The following is a 25768-nucleotide window of genomic DNA, read 5'->3' as shown; positions in this document are numbered from 1 at the left end:
GGACCATTTAGAGTCTGGTATTGTGTGGTACTGTGATTGCGGACATACTCAGTGAACACACACACACACACACACACACTTGCCTTTCCATCAGCTTCTCTTTGTCCCAGTTGAAGTGGCTGAGAAGTATTCTTGTGATGGTTGCAGGATTCTGAAATAGAAGAATATTAGTCATGACCCCTTCTTTGAAATTCACAAGCTGGAGCCAAGAAACAAATGGCTTTTTTATATAAACATCCCTCCGTACAGATAAACATTTCCTGCGACAGTGTTATTCACGGCGGCCAAAACTAGCAAGACAGAAAAGATGGCACATTTTTTACAACTGTGGCATCTCAACACTGCTCACTGTTGACAACCCAAGCCCATGGCATGAGCAATCAAAGTTTAACCCTTTCAAAAGTAAGTTTTCAGGAATGTTTTTTCTTTCCAAACATTCTAAGTTACTGTTCAAGAACTGAATTACTTTCAATTACCAGTAATGATTGACATCGGCATTAAAACGTTGAGAACATTCTACTCACGTATTTTGTGATCTTACACCTTAAAGGAATACATTTTTCAACTTTTCGCAATGTCTGTTACAATGACAAGACAAACCTTGACATTTAACAATTTTGTTTGAACAGTAAAATGACAAGAAAATCCTGAACATTTAAAAATTTTGTTTGAATAGTAAAATGACAAGAAAATCCTTAACATTTAAAAATTTTGTTTGAACAGTAAAATGACAAGAAAATCCTTAACATTTAACAATTTTGTTTGCACCTTGAGGGCGGCCACCCAGGAAAGCCTCCAAACCGAGGCACCGGAGACCTCACAGGTGCCCATGAAAACCTGCAGTCTAGTTTTCCTGGTTTTCTAATTCCCGCTCTAGTGCTAAGAGGTGCGGGCTGTTGCTAGGATTCTCATCCCTCTTGTTCATCCTGTTAAAATGGCACCCTGACAACAGTGGTCAGAATTGTATTGTGTCAATTGTAAAAGGCAGTATAAATACCATTTGGCTTCATCAATAATAGTGCATCAAAATATCCAGACATCAATGAAAACAAGACACTGGAAAATAATGAAAAGGATAAAGACCGGATAAAACGTTCTGTCAGTTTAACACCGTGTAAAACAAGCTGGCAAAAATAGTGTTGTTTCAATGCTGCTCTGTGGTTGGGATATTTAAGAGTTTCATTACCGAATTAAGATGATAACTTTAGTTTAACTCTCCAAGCACAAGGCTTGTTTTATAAAGCTATGGTTCGTAGTGAGGACCCTCAACCATTCACCACTTTTACATTTACATTTTCCAGCACCAGTGAGAAGAAGCATTTGGCAAACTTCGAGAGGTGGTAGTAAGGGTTTAGGATGTTTTATTGACTACAATGTGTATGTTGGCAACTAGTGAATTGCTTTTGAAGCAGGTCACAACTGAAACTGAAGGTCTGTCTCGTTATCATGGAAACAGCTGTCAATCAAATATTCAGCTGCGCAAGGCATTGCAGCTGTTGTAGTAATTAGGGGCCTAAGCACAAAGTGCTGGAACCCTACTGGTTTGGTTTGTTTGTTCGTTTCTATGTTTGTATGTACCATTATGTATTACTCAGGTAAGAAAAGGCTGTTTAGGTTTGGGCACCACAAAGGGAATCAGCAGTGCTCTGTCGCTGACCAGCCCACCAGCATCACATATCCAAAACACTAGTTCAGTGACTTTCCAATCTCAGCTGCAAAAAACAGCCTGCTTGTGGAAATCGCAACCCCTGAGGATCACTCAAAGGGACAAACTGAACGACGCTTAACCAACAGGTGACTGCAGATGATACCCACGCATGCACTTTACACCTAGAGTACAGGCTGAGCTGATATCCTGGGGCAATTAGTGTACATGAGTGCAAACAAGAGCAAGAACCATCAGTCAGATTAACACATTTTTATTTATTTGCACAAAATACAAACACACTTTTAAAAAATCAAAAAAAAGAAGAGGAAACAAAAGCCGGAAAATAAAATTAAAAGTAAAGAAGATGAAAAATAAACAATAGGCCTACATGCTAGTGTATACTAGTACTAGTGGACACACAGACAGACAGCCTGACCAACACAGAAACACACATGCGCGCACACACACACGCGCGCGCGCGCGTACGCACACACAGACAACATTCACACTGGTAATTAATTGCCAAAGAAGTAAAACGGTTCACTTGTCGAGCCTGGCACAGAAAGACAAAGCATTCAGCACATAGCTAGCCTAGCCTGCCAGTTGTAAAATCTATTATTCACGACCAAAGGCAAAAAGCATCCTTCAGTGCTTACAGAAATCCTGTAAAAACATTTAATTAAAAAAAAAAAAAGAGAGAAAGGAAAATATTCAGAAGGTACCGTATTCCTCATGCAGGCCATTTCTCCACTGACCCGGCCTTGCGGAGCTGAAACCGGACGCCGACTTGCACGACAGCCAAAATGTCACGTCCGAAATCAAACAGCTCCGAGCGCAGGCCAGAGCTGACGAGATCAGCTGTTCGCAGGAAGTCATTCCTACACTCAGTCCTGCTGTGGCTTCTCAGTCTGAGGGGTTACAGAAACTGGGCTTTTCCCGCATTGAAATGTCTTCGGTGGGCCGCCCAAGTGCCACGCAAAAAAACAGCAGTAAACCATTAGGAATGGTCCGTGCGTTTATAGGCACGATGACAGCAAGTTTTGACTGCTAAACTCACTAAATGAACTACAGTAGAATCCTCTTAATTGCATGAAAGAATGTAATGGACAGGGTGCCAACGACTGTGTGTGTGCCAGGCAGGCGGAAGTTACTGATGTGATTTTCAACAGACACGACTACCTTCGTACATTTTTGTAGTTTTTGTGTCTTTATAGGGCAACTGTAAACTTATTTACACCACATCTGCCAACTTTTCAAATATTTATTATTATGCAACGTAACTGGACATAATTCCATGAAAATATCCAAAATAAGCGCTAATGGTTTTTGCAAATATGCGATCTCTTTGCACTGGAATGAATGGGAAATGGTTTAGGATTTGCAAATTCTACGCAAATACCCAAAATATGCCATCATCCATTATGCAATTAAGTGGATTCTACTGTATTAACCTACACTGTTTTTGCCCATCTTTGTAGACGGAAATGAGAAATATAATTCTGAAAAGGCTTTAATGTAGTGTAGGGTACAAGCAACAACCAGTGACAGCAAGAATGGCGCAAGCACGTCTTTGAGAGAATAATTTAAATACAGTATTCTGGCATTTGTGTGGATTCATTAAGTTAAAAGGTTCATTAACACTGTACCCAAAGTTTTGAGCAAGAAAAACGAAACGCATTTCAAGATACATTACAATTCCAAATACCATGATTCCTGTAGATTACCTTACATCCTTCAGTATAGACTGTATTTCCCCCCCTCTGGTACTTACAATATGTAACGCATCAATAAATATATTCATTTATCATTTTTGTCACGCGTTTCATTTTTTATAGCCTACGTCTCTAAATGCAGAACCGCATTCTAAATGTAGCTAAACGCAGGACGATGACGCGTCGAGTTGACATTGGCAGTAAAGCCGCATCGATCACAGTCACCGTCACACAAAGTCACCACCTAAGCCCTATTCTGAGCCAGGAAAGGCCTGCTCTTACGTCAAAAGAGCAGGCGACTGCCATTCCTCCCTGATGGTGAGCTCCATATTTCTGCTGTTTAAATGCCATCTGGGTCCATTTAATTACCTTTAGAAGGCCAGGAAGTGATCCGCCTTTTTGAGGTACAAGTTACCAATAACTTTGGTCTTAACCAATACAAAGCTCTCTGAATCAGACACAACTTAAAATCATCTTTCGGAATCATTTATTATTATTTATTTATTTTTCAGACGCGGATGAAACATTCAAACGACACTGCCGCAAAGTGGTTCGTGAGTAATGCAGGTCTGAAACCGCGCTGTGCCCACTAGGAGGCAGAGTAATATTTTCAACGACAACAGAACAGAAATAATATCCTGTTCTGTGAGCAGATTTTGCCCCAGTTTTGAATAGTAAATTTGAGTCGTGCTGCAAGAAAGGACGACCGGACAAAATGAAAGAGTAAATGGGCATAGTTTTTAGTAGTGTGCACAAAAACTATGAGGTCAGGGCTCCTGCTGACAGGGGCACGATTAGCCTACATGCGAGGGACAGTGGGGGTCCCTAGCCTGGACAGTAAGCGCATGTTTGTTCAGGTGAATGCACGTGGGAGACTCCACCTCAGTCACACTACAGCATATACGCCGTGCCTTTGCCATTAGCTGCTGTGCTTTGCAGCCCAATTAGGCCTACTTGTAAGACTCCCTTCGCTCAGATGGCCTACTGACCTGGAACAAGGAGCCAGATCAGGAGAATCCGGATCAGTGGAATCTCTGCGCTGACGGCATGGTACGCCACACAAACATACCTGCGTGCTACCGCTACGACAAGGCAAGGGCTGCAAATACAACAGATCGTGACAGGCGGATCGAGCTTAATTAAAGCTAACAACCTAAATACTGCTGATATTGGCAAAGGGTTTTGAATGGTATTCAATAACTCCAGAGAAAAAAATTGGTTTTACTGTTCAAGAAGAAAAAAAGGCCAATTAAAAAAATTAAAATCAGACCAGGTGATGGTGGACTATTCAAACAGAAACAGAGCCGGGACAGAATCAGACCAGGTGATGGTGGACTATTCAAACAGAAACAGAGCCGGGACAGAATCAGACCAGGTGATGGTGGAGTATTCAAACGGAAACAGAGCCGGGACAGAAATTAGACCAGGTGATGGTGGACTATTCAAACAGAAACAGAACCGGGACTCAGCACCAGATGCCTCTACGACGGGGGCGGAGCCTATGCAGCAGTGATGAGCAGCTCGACAGCTGCTTCGGCCTGACGTCTCTAAAGCCGCGGTTACGGCAGTCAAAAATAGAGGCGCAGGAAGGCCGACACCCAATCAAAGAGAGCGTGAATGTCACAGCCATGTGGAGGACTCTCTCACGCAAAATTTAACAGACTGTTAGTATCGACCAAAGCTCTTCTCGTGCACCTTTTACACGACCAACTTTATGTGTTTACTTAGCACAATCCTTCAAAGTGGAACTGAAATGGCTTAGCAGGTACAGCCAGACTACGTTTGACATACTGGGCTCCATTACGACAGTCCAAAAAAGGACATCATATTGAATGATTAACACATTATTTATTTGAAAACCCTGATTGTTTTAATATTTATGAGGGCAATAATAATTTTATAGCAGTTTGGAATAAACCCACTGCAGCCACTCAACTGCTGAATGCCGGCTGCTTTTGTAAATATGATACTACATTCAGTGTTTTACAAGAATCAGCAAGTGCCTGTGGTGCTGTGACTATGAGGGAGGAAGTGATGGCCATTATGGGGGGGGGGGGTGCTGGAGTAATTTAAGAGAAAGGGTTCCTTACGGCATGCGTGTACCTAACTTATGCTGCTTTCCTTTGTTTCGGTAGACTAATGTTACTGCATGGGACAACCTACGCTAACCTAGCGATGAGGATTGGTTTACAAATGTTGTGTGGATATGAATATTCATGAGCCCAGGATACACACCCACCCTGGGAACCTCAAGGATTTAGGAATCTCTAAATTCAATATTTCTGTTTTTTTATTAATGTAATTTCGGTAAATAGTTTATTTCATTCCTTGCACACGGGCTACTTCACCTGAATACCCCCCTGGGAAAAATAGCAATTCTATTCTACTCTATAAACAGCACGTACAATCCAGGTGATAGCAATGCAAACATTTATATGATCTGGGCACCATAATGCTCTATAACAGGGGACCTTTAACCCTGTAGAACTGACTGAACGGCCATGCCCACAAAGGAAGAGTTTATCAGCAACGGGCCCTGCAGACACACACTCAGCACACACAGCCCTGCCCATCAGTGTGTGTAACAGGGGGAGCCCAGGGCACGCTCACCGACTCAAACAGAAAAGCACTCTAATGTAGGGACACTGGGCACACCTGAATGATACACATACACAATGATACACACTCCAACATATGTATACACCCACTCATTGCATTACATTCACTTAATAAATTCTCTTACCCAGAGTGACTTATAATGTAGGAGAAGCATAAATGCATTCGCCGGATTAATTTGAGCAATAGTGTCATGGCTGGCTGACAATACTGCCGGAACACCATGTACAGATGCAACATCGCTAAGGCACAAGTAGCCTACTTACTGCTAACCAAGAACCAAAATACACATTCTGAATAGCTATAGATGAAATCCATAAAAAGCCCCAGGAAAGAAGCTTAGTTAAAACCATGAAAAAACATAACCGAGAACCATAACCTGAATTCATACAAAAGGTGGGAGAAACTGGGGGTGGGGATTACAGGGGAAACAAGACACAGTGCGAAGAGGTAGCCTAGGTCTAAAGTCAGCATCAGGAGACAGCCAAAATTCTTCTGTCCTGATCACTGTAGGGCCAGGACAGACTGGCATCGTGACTGGCGGAAGCAATACTGAGAGAGGGGACAGCCAGTCACTTTGAGCTCGCAGAAGGGAGAGATCTGGGGTTTGAACATCAGTCAGAGACCTGGTAGAGCCGTTCCATTCGCTACCCTGTAGGCTAGTGCCAAGGGGTTTTAAACATGATGCAAGCCCATCTGTATGTCTGTCCCTCCCTCACACAAACACACACGCATACATATGCGAAGAGACTGGGTCATCTAAACCACTCTCTGAATGAAGAGTGGGATTAGAAATTAGACTACGGATATTCAGGAGAAAAGAGGGAGATGGTCATCTTTTCATTAAGTGGTCAACACAGCAATCATGGGAAAGGCCACAAATTTCAGTGACCTGCAAATATTTATCAGTACCAACTCCGACCCAGTCATTATTTAACAATTCATTTGACTTTCAGTGCAATCGCTGAAACAGCATTGGCTACCGCGTTGGGAGAGCCACACTGAACACGAGGGGAGTGGCCGAGGCATCAACACATGGCAGTGAAAGGTGGCACAGGCCCATGACCAGATGGTTGCAGGTTTGATTCCTGGAGGGGGAGGGGATGGCTGTACCACCCGCTTTTACTCAATGCTCTGCTTTACAAACAGATCATGTAAATATGCAGTGTGTAAATAAGAGTGTCCTTCCTTTGCATGTTATCTGATGAGCTGGGCGGTGTACCTCGGGAGAGGGAGAAGACAGAGGAGTTCTCCTAAAAGAGCGCGCGCTACAGGAAGCGGGATGAGATAAAGACTTAATCAGAGTGAAGAAGAGTTGCAAAATGGCCGGGTGTGCAGAAGGATCCCGCTCCATGGGACGGTGTAATGGGTGCACCGCGTGGATGTCTTCAAACGGCTCCTGGCCTCCTCACAACGCCGATGGATTACGGATCAATAAACTGAAAATACCCAACTGCCTTGGCTTACATAACACAACTGCGATCAGCAAACATAGCTTTTATATAGGACTACACAACAAACGCCAGTAAAGCCTGCAAGCTGGTTAACAAAAGAGGTTTAAGAACAGTGATGCGCAAGGTGTAGGACCGTTTAAACATCTCATGAACACAACTGCAAACTGGGTCATTACACCCATCTAAAGCTGCAGAGACAACATTAAGTTTTCACTAATACTTGTGAATACACAGAAATGTGTTATACGGTCAAACCTCACACCAACTTAGTTACTGAAACTGGGAATAGGTAATAAAACTATTTGCAAATACAAATGCAATACGCACATACAAATCTTTACTACTTAAAGTGACATTCCTTCAAGAAACAATGAGCAAACCTTAGGGTTGACAACTACTTGTATTAGCCCTGGCATGTAGCATTTCGCCCAAAAAAACTGTGGCATCCAAAACCAATTAGCTAACACAATGACCATAAAGTTAAACCCAAAAACCTGACAACCTGCCTGTCGATTCAGTTAACAGTGTATGTTTAATCGCATTTATTAACCAAGTTACTGTAGCAACAGTATTACTGCTACAGATAACACTTGGCTATAATCGTGGAAGTACTGGGGAACAGGTAATTGGCGTTGCCAGCAAGCTGATGAAACGTGTTGCAAGTTGTACCACTGAACCTTCCTGTATGTGTAATGGCAGAAAAATAGATTATCCCCTTCCTGTTGACAGCATCACATTTATCTAGCAAACTTTGTTTAGCAAAAGGTGGCATTGACTGTACTTATAGAGCATTTTGGTGTTAGTAAACATTGATGACATTTTGTGGGCGAAGCCAAACTGCTAGCAGAAAGAAGTATCTCTTAACAGTTTGTCTAATGGAGCAGTGGTAGCAAAAGAAATATCTGTGCATGAAACTTTCATCATTAGCTGGCTAACTTACAGAAAACAATATAATGGATTCTCAGGACACCATGTCAAATTATTTTAAAGATTTGTCGGCACAAGACAAATTGACGTACACTAATACGGGTCCATTAAGAGATCCTTGTTCACTACCTTACACTGAGGTAGCTATCTTGTCAGATAATTTGGAAAACCAAGGAAACAGTTAACTTAGGGGCTAAGGCTAATGCTGCTTCCAAATTGTGTCAGATTTACAATCTACATGAGTTTCCCACCATGACGGCCCATATGAACGCCTTACAACGTCAGATGATCGAGTCGGGGAAATGATTCAAGATGCAATACAAATTGACCGAGTTGTGACATATTCCATACGACCTGACATCACTTGAAAGCATGGTCAGCTTAGGCCAGTGGTAACCAACTCCGTTCCTGGAGATCTGTCATCCTGTTGGTTTTCATTTCAACCCAAATTTGGAACACTTGATTCTACTAATTATCAGCTCAACACGATCTCTAGCTGTTGCATGAGGAGTGCATTGTTAGGGATGGAATGAAAACCAACAGGATTGTAGATCTCCAGCAACTGGATTGGTTACCACTGGCTTAGGCTTAGCCAAGTTTGTGCCAGCTCATAATGGCAGGTGGGAGCATGTGATATTTATGCAATTTCTCAGAGATATATATATGACAAATCAATAATTCCATGTTTGCCTTATAAACTGAATAAACTGAATGATGTTATAAACTTGCCATTAGCATCTTAGTTTGTTAACAAGCTACTCCTACCAATGCGCTAAGATTGCCTATATCGGTCAATGGCGTTTCCCATTAGGAATTAGACAGCTCATGCTAACTTTGTGGAAGCTGCCTAGTTATTGTAAACGGTTAGCTTACTATTCTAACTTTGAGTGGTGAGCCCTGGATAAAGCGTTGCCGGATATGAAATGGGCAATGAGGGCAGAGTTTAGTGTAGTCCTAACCCTACCACTCACCTCTTTGGAGGTAGACCACGCCTCTTTTAGGTTAGGCTCCTCCCGTTTGGAGCAGTTCCAGGCGCCAGAAATACAAACTTTGTTTTTTCTGCCAAATATAATTTCATAAATGTTGAAATAACGGCACGGATTAATAAAACGTTTTATTTTAAAGTAGGCATAGAAGCACAAGCAAAAAAAGTCGAGGAGACTTCAACGTAATTGTAAATCTGAGGATAAAATGTAAAGTTTTCCTCTATGGGAAATCACAAGTCACAAACCATTTCCTAGGTCCAGACACTTTTTTGCGGTGGGCAGAACTTCATAACACTTTATAACTACGTACATAACGGTGCTTATTTCGACACAATAAGTAGCTCGCTAACTGTTGAATAAACTGAAATTAAACCGAGGGCTTTGTCTGCGTGATTTGATCTGTTCCGCCATGCTGTAGACAGACATAGGGAATAACGTTATATCGAAACAAATGTGCCTCCATTGACTAGTATTCTAACTAGTCATCTCGCTAAATAACGACGGTTATAGTTAGAGAGAACGATACTTTCACCGAACCACAAACCTCTCTAGCTTGTGGCTCTGAAAATTTGCTATCGTTGGATAGTTGGCTATTATAACGTAGCTACTACTAGCTAACGATGTAAAACAGCTGTCCAGGTATTTATCGATAACGTTAGCGAACTTTAATGTTTACCTAACGTTAGCAACAAAAGGTTTTTTAAAACAACGCAATGAATAACTAATTCTTAACTAACTTAACAAATAAGTTAGTTCGCTAACGACAGTAACATTCCCCACGAAACTGGGATCCACCCACATAAAACTAGCAACGTTAACAAAGTTATCTGTATAGCACATACATACACTGCAATAATAGCAACTAAGTTATATAACTATTTATTACGATTTTTATAGCGAGTCAACTTTAGCTTGCTGGTATATGGGAACTCAATATTCTAGCAGGGTAAGCTGGTAAGTGACTTAGCTAACGTTACTAGTAAGCTAGAACTTATGGTTAAGTTATCGATCATTAGATAGTAGCCGTCATTTAGTTGTGTTTGCCTTTTAGATAACTCATCTAGCTAGCTAATACCAACTCTTACTTCGCCAGGGCTAATGCCAACAACATCTATGGTACTGCGTTTCATTCTACAGTCTGCGGCCTAGCCACTTTTCTGAATCCCCGGCCTTTCCTGTGGCTGACTTGCCTCCAAACACCTCACCTGGATGACCTCGTTGACCTCCCTGATACACTCCACCATATGCTGGAGGATCTGTTCGGCAGTCAACACTTCGAAACGGTAGTCCTCTTCATCTTGGCTAGGACCGAGGCTACTGCTCCCGGTGTCCGCGCACTCGTCCCGTTCACCACCGGCCACGACGGGATCGACCAGCTCCACATCTCCGATCTCCAGGGTGTCGTCTTCGGGCTCCTCTTCTCCGCTATCTTCGCTGCATTCCTCTTCCTCGTCGTCGAATTCATAATTGTAACCCTCGTCCGAGTCCATTACTAGGTTAATTTTAGTTAAGGACAAGAAATTGTACAGATGAGAGACACGCGACTGACAATACACAAGGCCAAAAAACAAATCCCCAAACGAAATATGACTTCAAAATTTCAGTTGTAGAGAAAATAACAACACAAGCGCCGCGGCTACTGGGCCAACAAAAGGACGCGATGTAATGAACCAACTGTGACCCTACGTCACGCGGAAAAGTAAAAAAAAAAAACTGTAGCAATTTAAATAAAGTCGGTTAAAAGAACAAAGTTTGTGGCATGCGCAACATTTTGACAATTCCGGTGAATTACAGCTGCCATGTTGAGTGTGGTATTCGCAAATAGTTCCACTATTCTGCTTATGTTTAATTTAGTTTTGCTTTATTTTTTTGATTTATCGGGCGTTGTTTAATGCACCTCACTAGATGGTTAATAACAGACTGTATTTAGATTTAAAATAGGATATGCATAGTTTTTACTATGATTATTTTACGAGTTCACTGACGTAGGCCTATATGATCCGTTTTATTTTCATAGGCATTAACTATATGAACATTATTATTATAGAAACAACAATAATAATCACAGTAATAATAATCCACACCGTTTGTGGGTGAGCCATTAAAAGTGGTGATGTAAATTGGTAATATGCTCGTATCGTCTACAGAGCCCTACCTGAAGTTTTATAATAATAATAAGAAGAAGAATTATTATTATTATTATTATTCCACAGAAACGTTTTAATAGTAAGCTAGCTAACTAGCTACGAAGGACGACCGCAGCTGCTTTCGTCAAACAAACTTTATGCATGAGATATAACGCAGACAATGGGACACGTTTTTTGTTCTGTGGACGCCAAATGTTAGGCGGATAGTGGACACGTTTTCTATAGGCCCTTATTGGATTGCCCCAGTGTGGTTCACCTCGTAGGCTATTGTATTCACACTTCAAAAACACGGCCCAAATTGTACTTCGTGCATAAACGAAGTCACGTGTCACATTATGTTTGAAGTCTGGGCGTCATATGACTTACAACCTGTTGATTTCAGCAACAAACATAGCTGTGGTTCGACTGCGCTGCCCAACAGTAGCCTATTCCAATGATTCTTGTTAGATACAGCATCTATGCGACTTGGAATATTTTCTGTTTCCATCACCCGTTGATCGTTGGCTAACCTAGTTTGCTGGGAAATGATTGCATTATTCAGCTATGTTAAAAAAGAATCAAAGATTAATGTTCTAAATATGTTGTTCATATTTTGGTCGATGCTGTCTGAAGCGCCGATGGCTCGCTGTGTGTGGCCCTTGCCGCAGAAGATCAGTCAGTTTGCGGAGCGGTACCCACTAAATCCGAAGTCCTTTGCTTTTCTGTATACAAATAATTCAGATGTGCAGCTCGGTTGCTCGGTTCTTGATACAGCATTCAAAAGATACTTCTCACTCACGTTCCCAGGTTACAGCGGAGGGAAAGGTAAGATTATAGTCTACTGGAATATGGTAATTATAATCTTCTTTATGATCGCATATATATCCGAGCAAATAAGTAAATAAATTATCGGATACATATGCGAGCAAAAATGCAATATGTTTGTATTTATTTATTTACGTACCTTATTTACGAAATGTTCAAACTGATTTTTAAAAAATTCAAAATTCTTTCCCACGTGTATTTATTCGACTTTTTATCATTTCCTTTTGGGCTAATTAGGCCATCTAATCTAGGTTTGTTCATCATATTCCATAGCCTAGCCAATGCAGAATAAAAGGCCCTTTGTTCAAAAACTTGAAGCAGAGCATTTTAACTACACTACATTTCCAAAAGTATTGTGGACACCTGCACATCACACCCATAATGTACTCGCTGAATATCCCATTCTAAAACCATGGGCATTAATATGGATTTTGACCCACCTTTGCTGTTGTAACACCCTCCACTCCTCTGGGAAAGCTTTCCAGTTGATTGTGGAACATGGCTGTGGGGACAGAGTATTTGCATTTCATGTCAGCCATCAGAGCATTAATCCAGATTGAGAGCACTGATGTTAGGGTGTAAGGCCTGACATGCCAGCTCCGGCATCTCCAGTTCTTCCTGAGAGTGTTTGACAGGGTAGAGGTCAGGGCTCTGTGCAGGGCAGTCTAGTTCTTCACCATCAGACTCAGCAAACCATTTGTTTATGGACATTGCTTTGTTTACAGGGACATTGTCATGCTGAAGCAGGGATGTGCCTTCCCCAAACTGTTGCCCCAAAGTAGGAAGCGCACAATTCTCTAGAATATCATTGTATGTTGTAGCATTAAAATGTCCCTTCACTGAAACTAAGGGACCTAGCTCAAACCATAAAAAACAGTTCCAGACCATTATTCCTTATCCACCAAACTTTACAGTTGGCACTATTCAGACCAGTACAGTTGGCTTTATGCATTCCACCAAACTCAGATTCATCCGTCAGACTGCCAGATCGTGAAGAGTGATTCATCACTCCAGAGAACGTGTTTCCAGAGGTAGTTTGGAACTGTGTTGCAACCGATTGATTCATTTTACATGCTGCATGCTTCACCATTCTGCAGTCCTATTTTATGAGATTGTGTGGCCTACCACTTTGCAGCTGAGCTGTTGTTGCTCCTATACATTTCCACTCCACAATAACAGCACTTACAGGTGACTGGGACAGCTCCAGCAGGACAGAAATTTTACTGACTTGTTGGAAAGGTGCCATCCTATGATGGTGCCATGTTGAATGTCACTGAGCTCTTCATTACGACCCATTCTACTGCTAATGTTTGCCTATGGAGATTGCATGGCTGTATGCTTGATTTTATGCAGCAATGGGTGCGGCTAAAATAGCCAAAACCAATAATTAGAAGGGGTATCCACATACTTTTGGAAATGAAGTGTATTTGCTCTAGGCCTATACACAATAAGATGAGGCCAGGGCGTTTGTGATTGACTAACAACCGAAAAATCAGAAAGTAGCACAGACAAGTGTATTTTGTATTTTTACTGATCTGCTGGAAAAGTTACATTGTCTGGCATTTGGCCAGATTTAGCTACTTCCATCATACAGCGCAGAGTTGCCTCTTGATATTACACCAAACAAATACATTTTGTCACCAAAAAATGTTTTTGTTCTCAAAACAACTGTCATCAAGTAACTAACGGTTGAACCTTGGATTCAATGTGGGTTTCGTCCAGCGGTCCAGCTTTTTATCCTCTCACAAATATTTGAGGGGGCGTGGGAATTTGCTTATCCGATCTACATGTGTTTTGTGGATTTGGAGAAGGCATATGACCTGCTCCTCGGGGTCTGTTGTGGGAGTATGGGGTGCCAGGGTCTCTACTGCAAGCCATTCGGGCCCTGTACCCTCAGAGCGAGAGCTGTGTTTGCATTCTCAGCATTAAGTCAAGCTCCTTCAGTGTTGGTTTCGGCCTCCGCCAAGGGTGCACCGTGTCTCCTCTCCTGTTCCTAATTTTCATGGACAAGATCTCAAGCCACAGCCAAGGGCTGGAGGGTGTCCAGCTTGGGGACAGAAGGGTAGCATCTCGACTGTTTGTGACCTCTGATGCGCACTAGAACGGTTTGCAACTGAGTGTGATGTGGCTGGGATGACGATCAGCTCCTCAGTGTCTGTGGCCATGGTCCTCTCTCGGAAAAAGACGGCTTGTCTAATGGTAAATGGTAAATGGACTGCATTTATCCAAAGCGCTTTACAATTGATGCCTCGCATTCACCAGAGCAATTAGGGGTTAGGTGTCTTGCTCAGGGACACTTCGACATGCCCAGGGCAGGGGATCGAACCGGCAACCCTCCGACTGCCACACAACCGCTTTTACCTCCTGAGCTATGTCGCCCCTACTTATAGTGAGGGGAAAGCAACTGCCCCAGGTGGAGGAGTTCTAGTATTTTGGGGTCTTATTCACGAGTGAGGGTAAAAGGGATCGGGAGGTCGTCTGACATGTACGTTTACTGCGGCCACTGTATTGGATGGTGTTGGTGAAGAAAGAGCTGGCCAAAAGGCAGTCAATCATCCCTACTCTCACCTATGGTCACGAGCTATGGGTAGTGAACGAAAGAGCGCAATCACGAATACAAGTGGCCAAAATGGGTGGTGGGATGTACTCTCCTTGAGCTCAGCTGTCCGGGAGGATCTCACAGTACAGCCACATTGAGAGGAGTCAGTTGATGTGGTTCGGAAATCTTATTAGGGTTCCCCCTGGGCACCTCCCTTTGGAGGTGTTCCGGGCCTGTCCTTCTGGGAGGAGACCCAGGGGCAGACCTAGGATACGCTGGAGAGATTGCATCTCCCAGCTGGCCTGGTATCGCCTTGGGATCCCCTGGGATGAGTTGGAGGATGTCTCTGGGGAGAGCGACTAAGCGGTTAGAAAATGGATGGATGGATGGATGGATCAAGTAACAAAATGAGCTAAACAAAATATTTGTTATCTCGTAATTGTATACCCAGCTACATCTCTAGATCAAGCTCAATAACATTTTTCCTCATTATATCAGTGTATAGCAGGCTGTAGATGTGGCTTTTAAAGGTTTACAAAATATGAAGTAATATTTAATAAAATATTACTTCATAAGACTGAAAATTATCTAGAAAATTATCTAACATAACCTTACATTCCACAATGTGCTCATTATAATTGACAGTCATCCACAAGAAAAAACAGGGGGTACCAAAATCCATTCAGGATATGAGGTGATTAGGTTATATCGGAGATGAGCACAGAGTATGTCCTCATTCTGTTTTCCCAGCTGTTGTCTGATCTCTTAGGTTTCATGTCAGCACTAGATGATTACAACTAACTGAGAAATGTGTGCTAATGGTGACTCTGTTTTTGAAATGTGTTAAATCACTGAAACATGTTGGAATGAGTCAGCATTTAGAGTGTGTAAACTAATACAATTCAACTGGAAGTCTGGGGGATTCAGATGCATTAAAAATTGTGCCAATGTCCAGGTCTACATCTGTACATTGTCAGCATACCTCCTACAGAGTGACAGAATGATGCATAATAGCTGTGCATATTTTAAGGCGATATTTACTTTGATCACACATATTTTATTCATACTTTGCTTTATAAGAAAAATGTTTGGCCTAAATACACCATTTTAAAAAGAATCTGGCTCCCAGAAAAGAGTTGTTGAAGAACCGTGGTATAAGCTGAAGGACTGCCTGGAAAAATCTGTAAAACCAATGGAGGGAATAGTGCAGTCTGCCTGATATTCCGAAGTTAGTAATCAGAAGTAGTTCACCTTAGCTTGCTGGTGTTCTTTTCCAGAGAGGATTCAGGACCGCCTAGCAGAAAATCCTTCCTCTGGAGGGTACAACTATGCCCTGGTAGTAAGTGTACAAGAGGGCGACTGTGATGGCTACCCAAATGCGGAGTCCGAAGAGAAATGTGAGTGAAATCAATTTGAGATTCTTTGACTGTTTCCCTTGTGAAAGCGAAGCAAATCAGGTGGAATTTTGGTGGTGCTTGGAATGTTAAGATCACAGTGGAACACAGAGTAGGTCTCAGCCAAGTATGTGTTTGAAACACATTAACTCATAATTAGATGATGATGAAATTTGGATAGACTCCTGCAGATACCTGATGATTTACAATGAAACAACTTAAAAAATAATATTTTTGAAGTCAATATTGGAGAAACAAATGCTTCTTTTAAAATTGCAACATGCAGTTTTACTGGAGTCCTTAGTTTAGCATAGTTTAGTTATTTTACATGTCTGTTCACAAAGGTCCAATACATTCCAGTTTGATCATTTTTAATTCTACTGCTAAGAAAAGTTAGTGAGTGGGATTACATAATGCATGTTCATTGCACAGAATGAATGGCTCACTTATATGCATACCTTTATGTGCAGGTAGTTGTGGGAATGTGGCCAGCATTATGTCTGCATATGAAGCTTCTGATTGGTGAATACTTTCTGGCTACTTACTGGTAATTTCCAGAAGGGTGCAGTATGTATAGCCATAAATCATCCACCAGTCACCATTGACGTTTGCCTATTGGTTTTTAACAATGCAATCTGCGATGGGTGAAGATCCTGTGCTTTCTGCCAGGAAGGTGATGTCACGGCTGTCTTATTGACATTCTGTTATCCCTGGTCGAGTGAACGTATATGGAACATGATGTTATGTGTTGTGTTTCTGCTTGTCTACAGACAACCTGAGTGTGTCTGCAGGCGGTGGGCTGTTGGTGGCCAAGACGGTGTGGGGGGCCCTGAGAGGTAGTGGGCCTGAGGCCGCTGCTCGTGTTAGATGCTTGCATCTGCTCTTTTCAAAAGCCTAAGCTTGGTGAACCTGTACATTCATTCAGAAGAATGTGGTTTAATGATTTGTTTCAGTTCAATGCTATTTTATTTATATAGGGCTTTTTACAGGAACAGTTCTGTTAATATCCTTTAAATGAGAATTGGAAAACAGGAAAGATGGAAAATGAGGAAAGACCTGAGCCTGAACCCACCAAAAAAAGAAAGTGAGGTAAAAAAAAAAGAAAACATTGATGAGGAAACTTGGCTATAGAGGGGGAATCCATCATCTGCTGGCTGCCATGGTGGGTGTCTATAGTTAAAGTTAAAATAAATGGTGATTGGGAGGTAATACCAAATCTATCAGGTTGATTTTTATCATAGTGGTTCAGCATATTGTGGCCCAGGGTATTCAACTAACTGTTAAGATGGAAAGTCCAAGCAAATAAGTGTATATAATTATGCAGGTCAGAAGTGCAAATTGATACATCTAGGTCTCTGTGTCATGGTGTGGCCTTAAACCAGGAGAGGGTTGGGGCCAGAACAGTCTGAACTCAGGGTGGGGCCAGGGAGCAGAAACTGCAGTGAAGAGAACAGAAAATTACATGGGTTAGGAACTTGTATACCTGAATCCATCAAACTAAACTGTGTGGTGTTATTCTATTTGAATGATTGTATCTACCATACACTGGGGAATTTCCTGTTTGATTTTATTATTATTGAATTTCTAGGCTTGGAGTCATTCAGTCAGCTGGTTTACCAAGATGAGAATAACAGCGTAAGTACTATGAACAAAATGTACATTTTAACCTCTGGCCCACTTGGGGTTCAGCATGCTGACTAGATGCAAAATATTAACAAAATGTTATCTGTCACAATTAACACAGTTCTGTATTAGTATTAAAGAACGTGCACCAAAAGCACAGATATGATGAATTTAATGGCTTCTGTCTTGTTGTGATGCACATTTTCAGTGTGCCTGTTTTATGTTTCTTGTGCCACCTGTAAGCTGAAACATCACCTTCTACCTCAGTGGAGTAATGTGTTTTAGTAATGGGTTTATAGTAAGGCCCCAGGCTATTACAGAGCATAGCAGTTGTGGGAGTAGTATACCTGATTTGCACTTTTCTGTAAGTGAAGCCATCCATGAAATCATGAATGACCTAATTAAATGGTGGTAATTTGTTCCAGAGGCGTAGCGGGTGGCATCACCTGACCGTTTCCTGTTATGGTTTCAGTTCTTCGTCAATAAGACCGAAATTGAAGACTTCCCACGTTTCCTCTACAGAGGGATCCTGCTTGACACATCCCGGCACTTTTTGCCCGTGCAAACCATCCTTAAGACCCTGGTAACCAACTCTACATTCTGCTACAGGAGGACAGAGAGGGAGAGAATCAAAGCAAATACAATTTGACACTGAAAGTTGGGAGAAAAATAAAGATTGGGGTTTTCAAAATCTTGGAAAAATAAGTATAATGGAGAAACTATTTTCTTTGAAGCAGTGTTAAGTAATGTGGGATAGAAAGATATTTTGGATAGTGTAAACAAACCTTCTATGTACGTAGAATTTAGCAGAATTTTAAATGAGTTCTCCTTTGAAACTTCAATTCAATTCAATAAATTGTTTTTGTCCCCAAGGGGACAAATAAAGCAAAAGATTTTAGTAAGAAACAAAAGGAGAAAAAGAAAGTAAATTTGAAAACAGAGCCTGCTGGTATGACAGTGAGGCTCCACCCCCCCCCCCCGTTTGACCCCACAGGATGCCATGTCGTACAGCAAGCTCAACGTGTTTCATTGGCACATTGTGGATGACCCTTCCTTCCCGTACCAGAGCCGAAGCTTCCCCCACCTCAGCAACCAGGTACAGTCCTGATGGTTCATTCCAGAACTGTTGGAGCGCCTTGGCCCATAGGCAGGATGACAGCAAAAGGAACCTCATATCTCATTCGGTTTTCTGTTCTTTATTTAGTCTTGGAGAGACTGGACAACTCTCTTGTGTAGCTCTATAAGTGCGTTTCACACTCAGGATAAGTCAGTGTTCAGTCAGCTCAGGAAATTAATTGAAATTCAGCTCATGAATTTCAACGCTCAGTTCAGTTTAAATGGCCATAATCAGTTAATTTCCTAAATTGGTAGAATGAAAATCAAGTTGACCCCCAACTCTTGTGTATATTAGGAATGGTTTTGATTTTATAAGTTAATACGGATTTTAATATGCGTATTAATTTTGGTTTTGACATATATTCCAATAATAGTTTTGTTGTGTACATTAGAAGTGATTTAATTTGCACATAATTAATGATATTGAGGTCAACAAAATAATGGTTTTGAGGCATATATTGCAAATGGTTTTGATGCGCAAGTAATTCAGATTATGTTTGGTATATTAATAATGGGGGTGTATATATAATTATGAGTTTGATATTTGTATGGATAATTATGTGGGTGGGTTTGTTAATTAGATATTGATGTGTGCACATGAATGTACATATAAATCTTTTTTTTGTTGGTTCAGGGTGCTTTCCACCCCAGCACCCACGTGTACACCCAGACAGACGTGAGGAGGGTTATCTCTCATGCCCGACTGCATGGGATCAGGGTCCTGCCTGAATTCGACACGCCCGGCCACACCCAGTCCTGGGGTAAAGGTATGCCTTACCTGCTGGACAGGGAGTGTTCCTGCAAGGTAGAGGTAGAGACTTAGGAACCAGGCTTGTAACCAGAAGGTTGCTGCTGTGTTAACTTTTACCTGGTTGACTTCAATATCTGTCTGGTTGTATAAATGTACAAGATGTAAAAATGTGAACTCTGGGTATGGCTGGATAATATTCAGGTGATGTGCTGAGGGAGCGTGTACCTGTCACTCTTTGATTTTCACTGTGCTGTCTAAGGTACATCCAGAACCACAGTAAAAACTGTGCTCACCTCGCTTTAAAAGATCTGCCGTTGTATCTTTCAGCAACACGAATGTGACCCTGTTCTCTTTGTTTGATGTGATTCAAGGCCAGCCCAACCTGCTGACTCCCTGTTACCACGGTGGCAAGCCATCGGGGACGCTGGGCCCGGTCAACCCGGCTGCTGGGTCCAGCTACCAGTTCATGACCCGCTTGCTGAAGGAGATTTCCAGTGTCTTTCCTGATTCATATGTTCATCTTGGAGGGGATGAGGTGGACTTTAGCTGCTGGTATGGAGTACCCCCCGCACCCCCCCTGCCCGCAAGACAGGAGCTGTCTTTAAAAAGCTTGTTAGGTTTGCTACACTCAAGGATAGCTGTAGTCCGGGGCCAACTACTAACATGTTTCACAATAGCTTTCTTTAACCCTGGGGCTAACTGCCATATTAGAATATTCTCATAACTGTTTGACTGTTCATTCTGATAAATAAATAAAAAAAACATGGTGTCAGCCTGCTCTGGAGCAGGGCTAAGCTAACCACAGCTATGATTGGTGCTATCCCACGTTTGAGAATGCAGCTGCATTGAACCTAGCTTAGGGCTATAAATGTTCTAGAATGCTCTCACCCCAGGGGTTAGTATAGAGTGAAAACCCTCTCTGTTCCCTCCATTTTAACATGATATTTTTGAGGCTCTCTTGAATATCGAGAAAAAATGAGGACAGCTGCACCTTTTTATGCAGAAGAATTATTTGATTTCCTAAATGAGATAATTAAGCTGATTTCCCTGAGTGTGTGTGTGTGTGAGTGTTAAATTTTGCGCAGCTGTGTGAAATTAGCTGTTGGTAAATGTTTTGAAACAGTGAATGCAGAGCTATGTGAGAACACACTGCCCCCTACAGGAAATCCAACTCTGATGTACGAATGTTCATGAGCAAGATGGGATTTGGGAGTGACTTCACTAAACTGCAAGCATTCTACATGGAAAGGTAGATAAAACTGCACGTACAGTACACGTGTGTATACTGTAGGCACACACACACACGTACACATACACATGCAAACACATGCACATGGACACACACACACACACACATGCAAACACATGCACCACAAACACACACACAGATACGCACGTGTACATACACATGCATGCTGAACACACACACACACACACACACACACACGCACACACGGTAGGCTTGAAGCAGGTTCCTCAGTGCCTGTTCTGATCGTAATGCTACAATGCATCTTCCAGCCTCATTAATATCACCGGTTCTTTGAAGAAGACATCCATTGTCTGGCAGGAGGTGTTTGACTACCATGAGAAGGTGAGTATAGAGTATGCTCCATACTCACTTTAGAGTGTACTTACGCAAGAAACTGTCTATTACCATACAACTCTGAAAGAATGGGTATACTTTATTACTTTATTAAGATACTGAGCATGCTTTACTGTGACAGAATGAGTATCCTTTAATTCCACTTGGTACCTGTGTTTTAGCCCAAGCTCCTGTCAGTGGTGGAGGTGTGGAGAGGGGGTTGTTACCTGTGCAAGATGAGGAAGGTGACCCGGGCAGGGCTGCGGGCCATCCTGGCCTCGCCCTGGTACCTGGACCAGCCCGGCCCAACCCACGACTGGTCCCCATACTACAACGTGCGGCCGCTGGCATTCACCGGTCAGAACTGGCGCGAGCCGGTCCCAGCGCCGTGTGTGGGGATTCCAGTGCAGCGTGCCGTGACTCTGGCGCTGTGTGTGGATATTTGTGTGCCGTGTGGTCTGTTTGAGTGCTGTGTTAAGTGATTGAGCTCATCGTTTCGGTGACTGAGCACTGTTTGGTGATTCCAGTTCCAAGTGCGATGATTCCAGTGCTGTATCTGGTGATTGAGTGCATTTTGGCATCACTAGTGTGCATTTTGCAGACAAGACCAGGCCAGAATAAACAATGACATGAATCACACAGCCTGTGTATACAGCCTGTTTGCAAGTGTTCTCAAATAGAAGCAGTATTTTCTATTTGTCAGATTTTATGATAGTTATTATTAAATGATAACTATCTTGAAAATTTTACTTCTTAAATTTTACTTACATTTTTAAAAAATCATATTTTACACACACGATGCCGTATATTCCAGAATGAATGTGGCTGTGTATTGATTGGCTGTTTTCATGTGATTTGCATGTCACATTTCTTTTGCTCTCCACAAGATGGCATTACAGAATTAGCCCCTCCCTGTACAGCCAGACAATGCTGTCTTTATGTGCTGTCAGATTATGGGAGTGATGATTCAGCTGACATGGGATAATGGGGTGCTTTATAACAGGCAAACAAGATCATATGATTAACTTAGAGGAACAAAAAGATGGCCTAATTCAGCATTGAGATGAAGGCGTTTACAGTTTAAATGTTTTCAATCTGTTTGTCATTATTATTTGCTGTCTAAGTAAATATGCTTCTCTAGGGTGATTTACGTAAGCCACAGCATTGTTATTTATGAATGAATTTATTTTTACATATTATACATTTAAGTGGCTGAATATTTATTGAACTTGTTTAAGATGAAGCGCCTTGCCTTAGGAAACTGTTGCTCCACTTATTTTCACAAACCATTCTCCACTCTTTGTACCAGTATCACATTTACATTTAAAGCCAATTCTCTTTTGGTTTAAAGAGAAATCTACGGAGGCCTGTAAGAAAAAATTTACCAGAAAATAAAATGGTAAAGAAGTCACTTTCGGTAATTCCAGGTTTCTTTAAAGTCTTGCTCTTATTCGGGACTTTGATTATGTCTTACATATACATTATGATATCAGTATAGCAGTATAGCCGTGTTGGATTCAGTTGTGTTTTGTCAGCCACCGGTGACCAGGTTCTGATGCTGTAATACATACTGCAGTGACCTGTTCTGCAGTTTCATGGTGATGCTTCCCCCTGCTGGATCCAAGTAATCATTACTCAGAAAAGCACAGTTTAGACTAAAACCGAAAAGCATAATGTAGTTTTAATTTAAATATCAGACCAATTTTCATCGGTACGTTCATGCCACGTAGATTTGAGAGGCATCGACAAGGAAGATTTGATTTGGTTTTGATTGTGTGTGAGTATGTCTACTTGCCGTGTGTGTGTGCGTGTGTCTGTCTGTCTGTCTGTATTAAGTATGTGGTTGTGTGCTTGCACTGTTCCAGGCTCTGAGCAACAGAAACAGCTGGTGATTGGTGGAGAGGTCTGCATGTGGGGGGAGTATGTGGACGCCACCAACTTGGCACCCATGCTGTGGTAAGAGAAGCTCAACAGGACACACATACTGTATAGCCCACTCAGGGTAATCAGTACAGACACTTGGGGTAAATCAGAACATACATACACACAGTCACATTCAGATTACATTCCACATACCTGCTCTCAAAATATGTTTCACATCACCACACTGCAGTGATAAATAGAATAAATATGATGGCTTCAGCTCATGTTCACCAGTAAGAACTCACACTGAGAATGACAGCTGTGAGTGGGTAGCTTTTTAAACTGTAGGTATGTGTGTCCGTGTGTCTCTATGTCTCTATGTATATGTGTAATACATGTGCTTTTGTGTGAGTGTGTGTGTGTGTGTGTGCGTGTATGCATGTGTGTGCCTGTCTGTGTGTGTGTGTGTGTGTGTGTGTGCATGTGTGTGCTTGCTTGTGTATGTGTGTGTGTGTGATTGTGTGTATGCGTGTGTTCATGTGTGTGTGCTTATTTATGTGTGCTTGTGTGTGAGTGTGTGCATATGTGTGTGTGTTTATGCATGTGTATGTGTGTGCCTGTGCATGCGCATGTGTGTGTGCGTGTGTATGCATGTGTGTGTGTATTTGTGTGTGCGTGCATGTGTATGCATGTGCATGAGTGTGTGCATGTGTATGCATGTGTGTGTGTATTTGTGTGTGTGTGCATGTGTATGCATGTGCATGTGTGTGTGTGTGTATTTGTGTGTGTGTGCATGTGTATGCATGTGTGTGTGTGTATTTGTGTGTGTGCGTGCATGTGTATGAATGTGCATGTGTGTCTGTGCATGTGTATGCATGTGTGTTTGTATTTGTGTGTGTGTGTGCATGTGTATGCATGTGTGTGTGTGTGTTTGTGTGTGTGTGCGTATGTGTATGCATGTGTGTGTGTGCACAGGCCGAGGGCGAGCGCAGCAGCGGAGAGGCTCTGGAGCGATGAGGAGCAGACCTGCTCTGTGTCCGATGCCTTCCCCCGCCTGGCTGAGTTTCGCTGCAGGCTGCTGAGGTACGGGAGGATAGGGGGATGGGGGGGCATCAGTGTGCTGTCTGAGAACACCCTCCCTCCCTGGGAAAAAAAATGAATCGTCCATCAGATGAAAAGCAAACACATGTGAAATTTCACCTCCTTTTCATGTTGATTATATTATGTTGTTGTGACATGCTGAAGTTAAGGGATGCCTGAGCTGTATGTTTACAGCGTTCTTCTCTGTCTCCCTCTCTCTGATTTTTTTCTCAATACACTTCTGTCTTCCTTTTTCCTGTCTCCCTTTCTCCCCCTACACCCCCTCTCTGAAGGCGTGGGGTCCAGGCAGGCCCTCTGTCGGTGGGGCACTGCCGACAGGAGTACCAGGACGTATGAAGGCGAAATGAGGAGAGGGCCAAAGATGGACCCATGCGGGACAACAAGAGAATAAGCTTATTCACAAAGTTCTGTATGATTCAATATGGCTACTTTGGATGGGTTTTCCTCTGGTCCAATTGCAGTATTAATATCATGTGGCCAGGTGAAATCTCTTTACCTGGAGCCTTTGCTCATGATGGATGCCATGCAATAGCCCCTGGGATTTTTGGGTGTGGTTCTCCTGATTTCACAAAGGGCTGTGTGGGCCTTGCATGCAATGTGCTCTTTAAATGCAGCATTTTATCATTAAATTGCAGTTTTTAAGTTACTTAATTCTCCAGTAACTCCTGTCTTTCTACACCGAGTTTTTAAAAAGCATTGGTCATATGAAAATGGTCTTCCAACCTAAAACTTCAGCTGTCACAATCACCCCAGTGTAACCTCCCCTGACCACACACACACACACACTCACAGACATAGGTATTAAAAACACACTGCAGCACATCATAAAAAATAAATCCCACTCTTTGACACGAGTTGGAATTCAGGGAGCTTATGTACTGGAGGACAGGTACTTTATTACCCTGAAAACTGACAAGAAAGACATACAGCAAAGCAATGAACTTACAGGGCTAAATTCCTGATGTTTGGTTGCCAAATTAAAAACAACTTCATCACAATATACAAATGCCTCAGTTGTACATTGTAAATGTATTGATTTCACACACAAGATTTTTCCCCCTTTTAAATAATTAGCCTTTGCTCATTCAAGTAATTCTGTTTCTCATTCAGTTAAAGCATGTGGCCGGTAGCTCCATAGGGCGGTGGGCAATTGGCTGTTACATTGCCCAGGGTATGGTATGGGAGAGTTCAGTTAGTTAAAGGTCTGTGTTTCATCGCTATCTAGTGACCCCCTGTGGTCGATCAGGAGCCTGTGGGCTGCATGTTACAGTACAGCTGCTTATGAAAGGTCTTCCTCTGTCTCCATACTGTGCAAGCTTTGCTGTAGTCTATGGTGTGAAGAGAAGCAGACGTGGGACACCACGTGTTTCAGAGGAGAACCGAAGCTGTCTACACTCTCTAATCGGCAGTGGGGTCCATGCATGAAAGCTTCTGCGGTTGCAGACAGTTGGCCATTCCAAATTATAGTGGGAATTGGACATGCTCAGTTCCACACTGGGTGCCAA

The 25768-nt window shown here is 42.3% G+C and overlaps 2 protein-coding genes across 11 annotated transcripts in view; one reads left to right on the top strand and one right to left on the bottom strand.

Annotated features, from left to right (window-relative positions):
• LOC135254953 (E3 ubiquitin-protein ligase arih1-like) overlaps positions 1-11069 on the bottom strand; it is a 30386-nt gene extending 19317 nt beyond the window's left edge. For 6 of the 8 annotated variants that reach the window (XR_010330001.1, XR_010330000.1, XR_010330002.1 and 3 more), the window contains exons 1-2: positions 10549-11069; positions 84-151 (exon numbers count right to left, since the gene is read on the bottom strand). Coding sequence is in view for 4 of the 8 variants with exons in the window: in XM_064335579.1 (XP_064191649.1) it covers positions 84-151; positions 10549-10833 (353 nt within the window). In the remaining 4 variants the exon portion in view is untranslated. The remainder of the gene's footprint in view (positions 1-83; positions 152-10548) is intronic. The other 2 variants (XM_064335581.1, XM_064335582.1) reach the window with 2 other exon arrangements.
• A 400-nt stretch (positions 11070-11469) lies between these two features.
• On the top strand, positions 11470-24909 carry LOC135254952 (beta-hexosaminidase subunit alpha-like). 3 transcript variants are annotated; one of them, XR_010329998.1, is made up of 14 exons: positions 11470-12294; positions 16111-16230; positions 16998-17063; positions 17816-17862; positions 18323-18433; positions 18845-18946; positions 19601-19733; positions 20089-20269; positions 20880-20966; positions 21236-21308; positions 21482-21656; positions 23165-23255; positions 23575-24245; positions 24536-24577. XR_010329998.1 is itself a non-coding variant. In XM_064335577.1 (14 exons), exons 1-14 carry the CDS (start codon positions 12015-12017, stop codon positions 24597-24599), a joined length of 1638 nt encoding a protein of 545 aa, XP_064191647.1. In that variant the 5' UTR covers positions 11479-12014; the 3' UTR covers positions 24600-24909. The 3 variants fall into 3 exon arrangements, 2 of the variants coding, with proteins under 2 accessions (XP_064191648.1, XP_064191647.1); XM_064335577.1 differs by having other exon boundaries at positions 11479-12294; positions 24138-24245; positions 24536-24909; XM_064335578.1 differs by lacking the exons at positions 23575-24245; positions 24536-24577 and having other exon boundaries at positions 11472-12294; positions 21482-21729.
• Positions 24910-25768: the final 859 nt, after the last annotated feature.

This window comes from Anguilla rostrata, chromosome 5 (genome assembly GCF_018555375.3).
Source record: "Anguilla rostrata isolate EN2019 chromosome 5, ASM1855537v3, whole genome shotgun sequence".
Lineage (NCBI taxonomy): Eukaryota > Metazoa > Chordata > Actinopteri > Anguilliformes > Anguillidae > Anguilla > Anguilla rostrata.
This window is presented reverse-complemented; position numbering and strand designations above follow the sequence as displayed.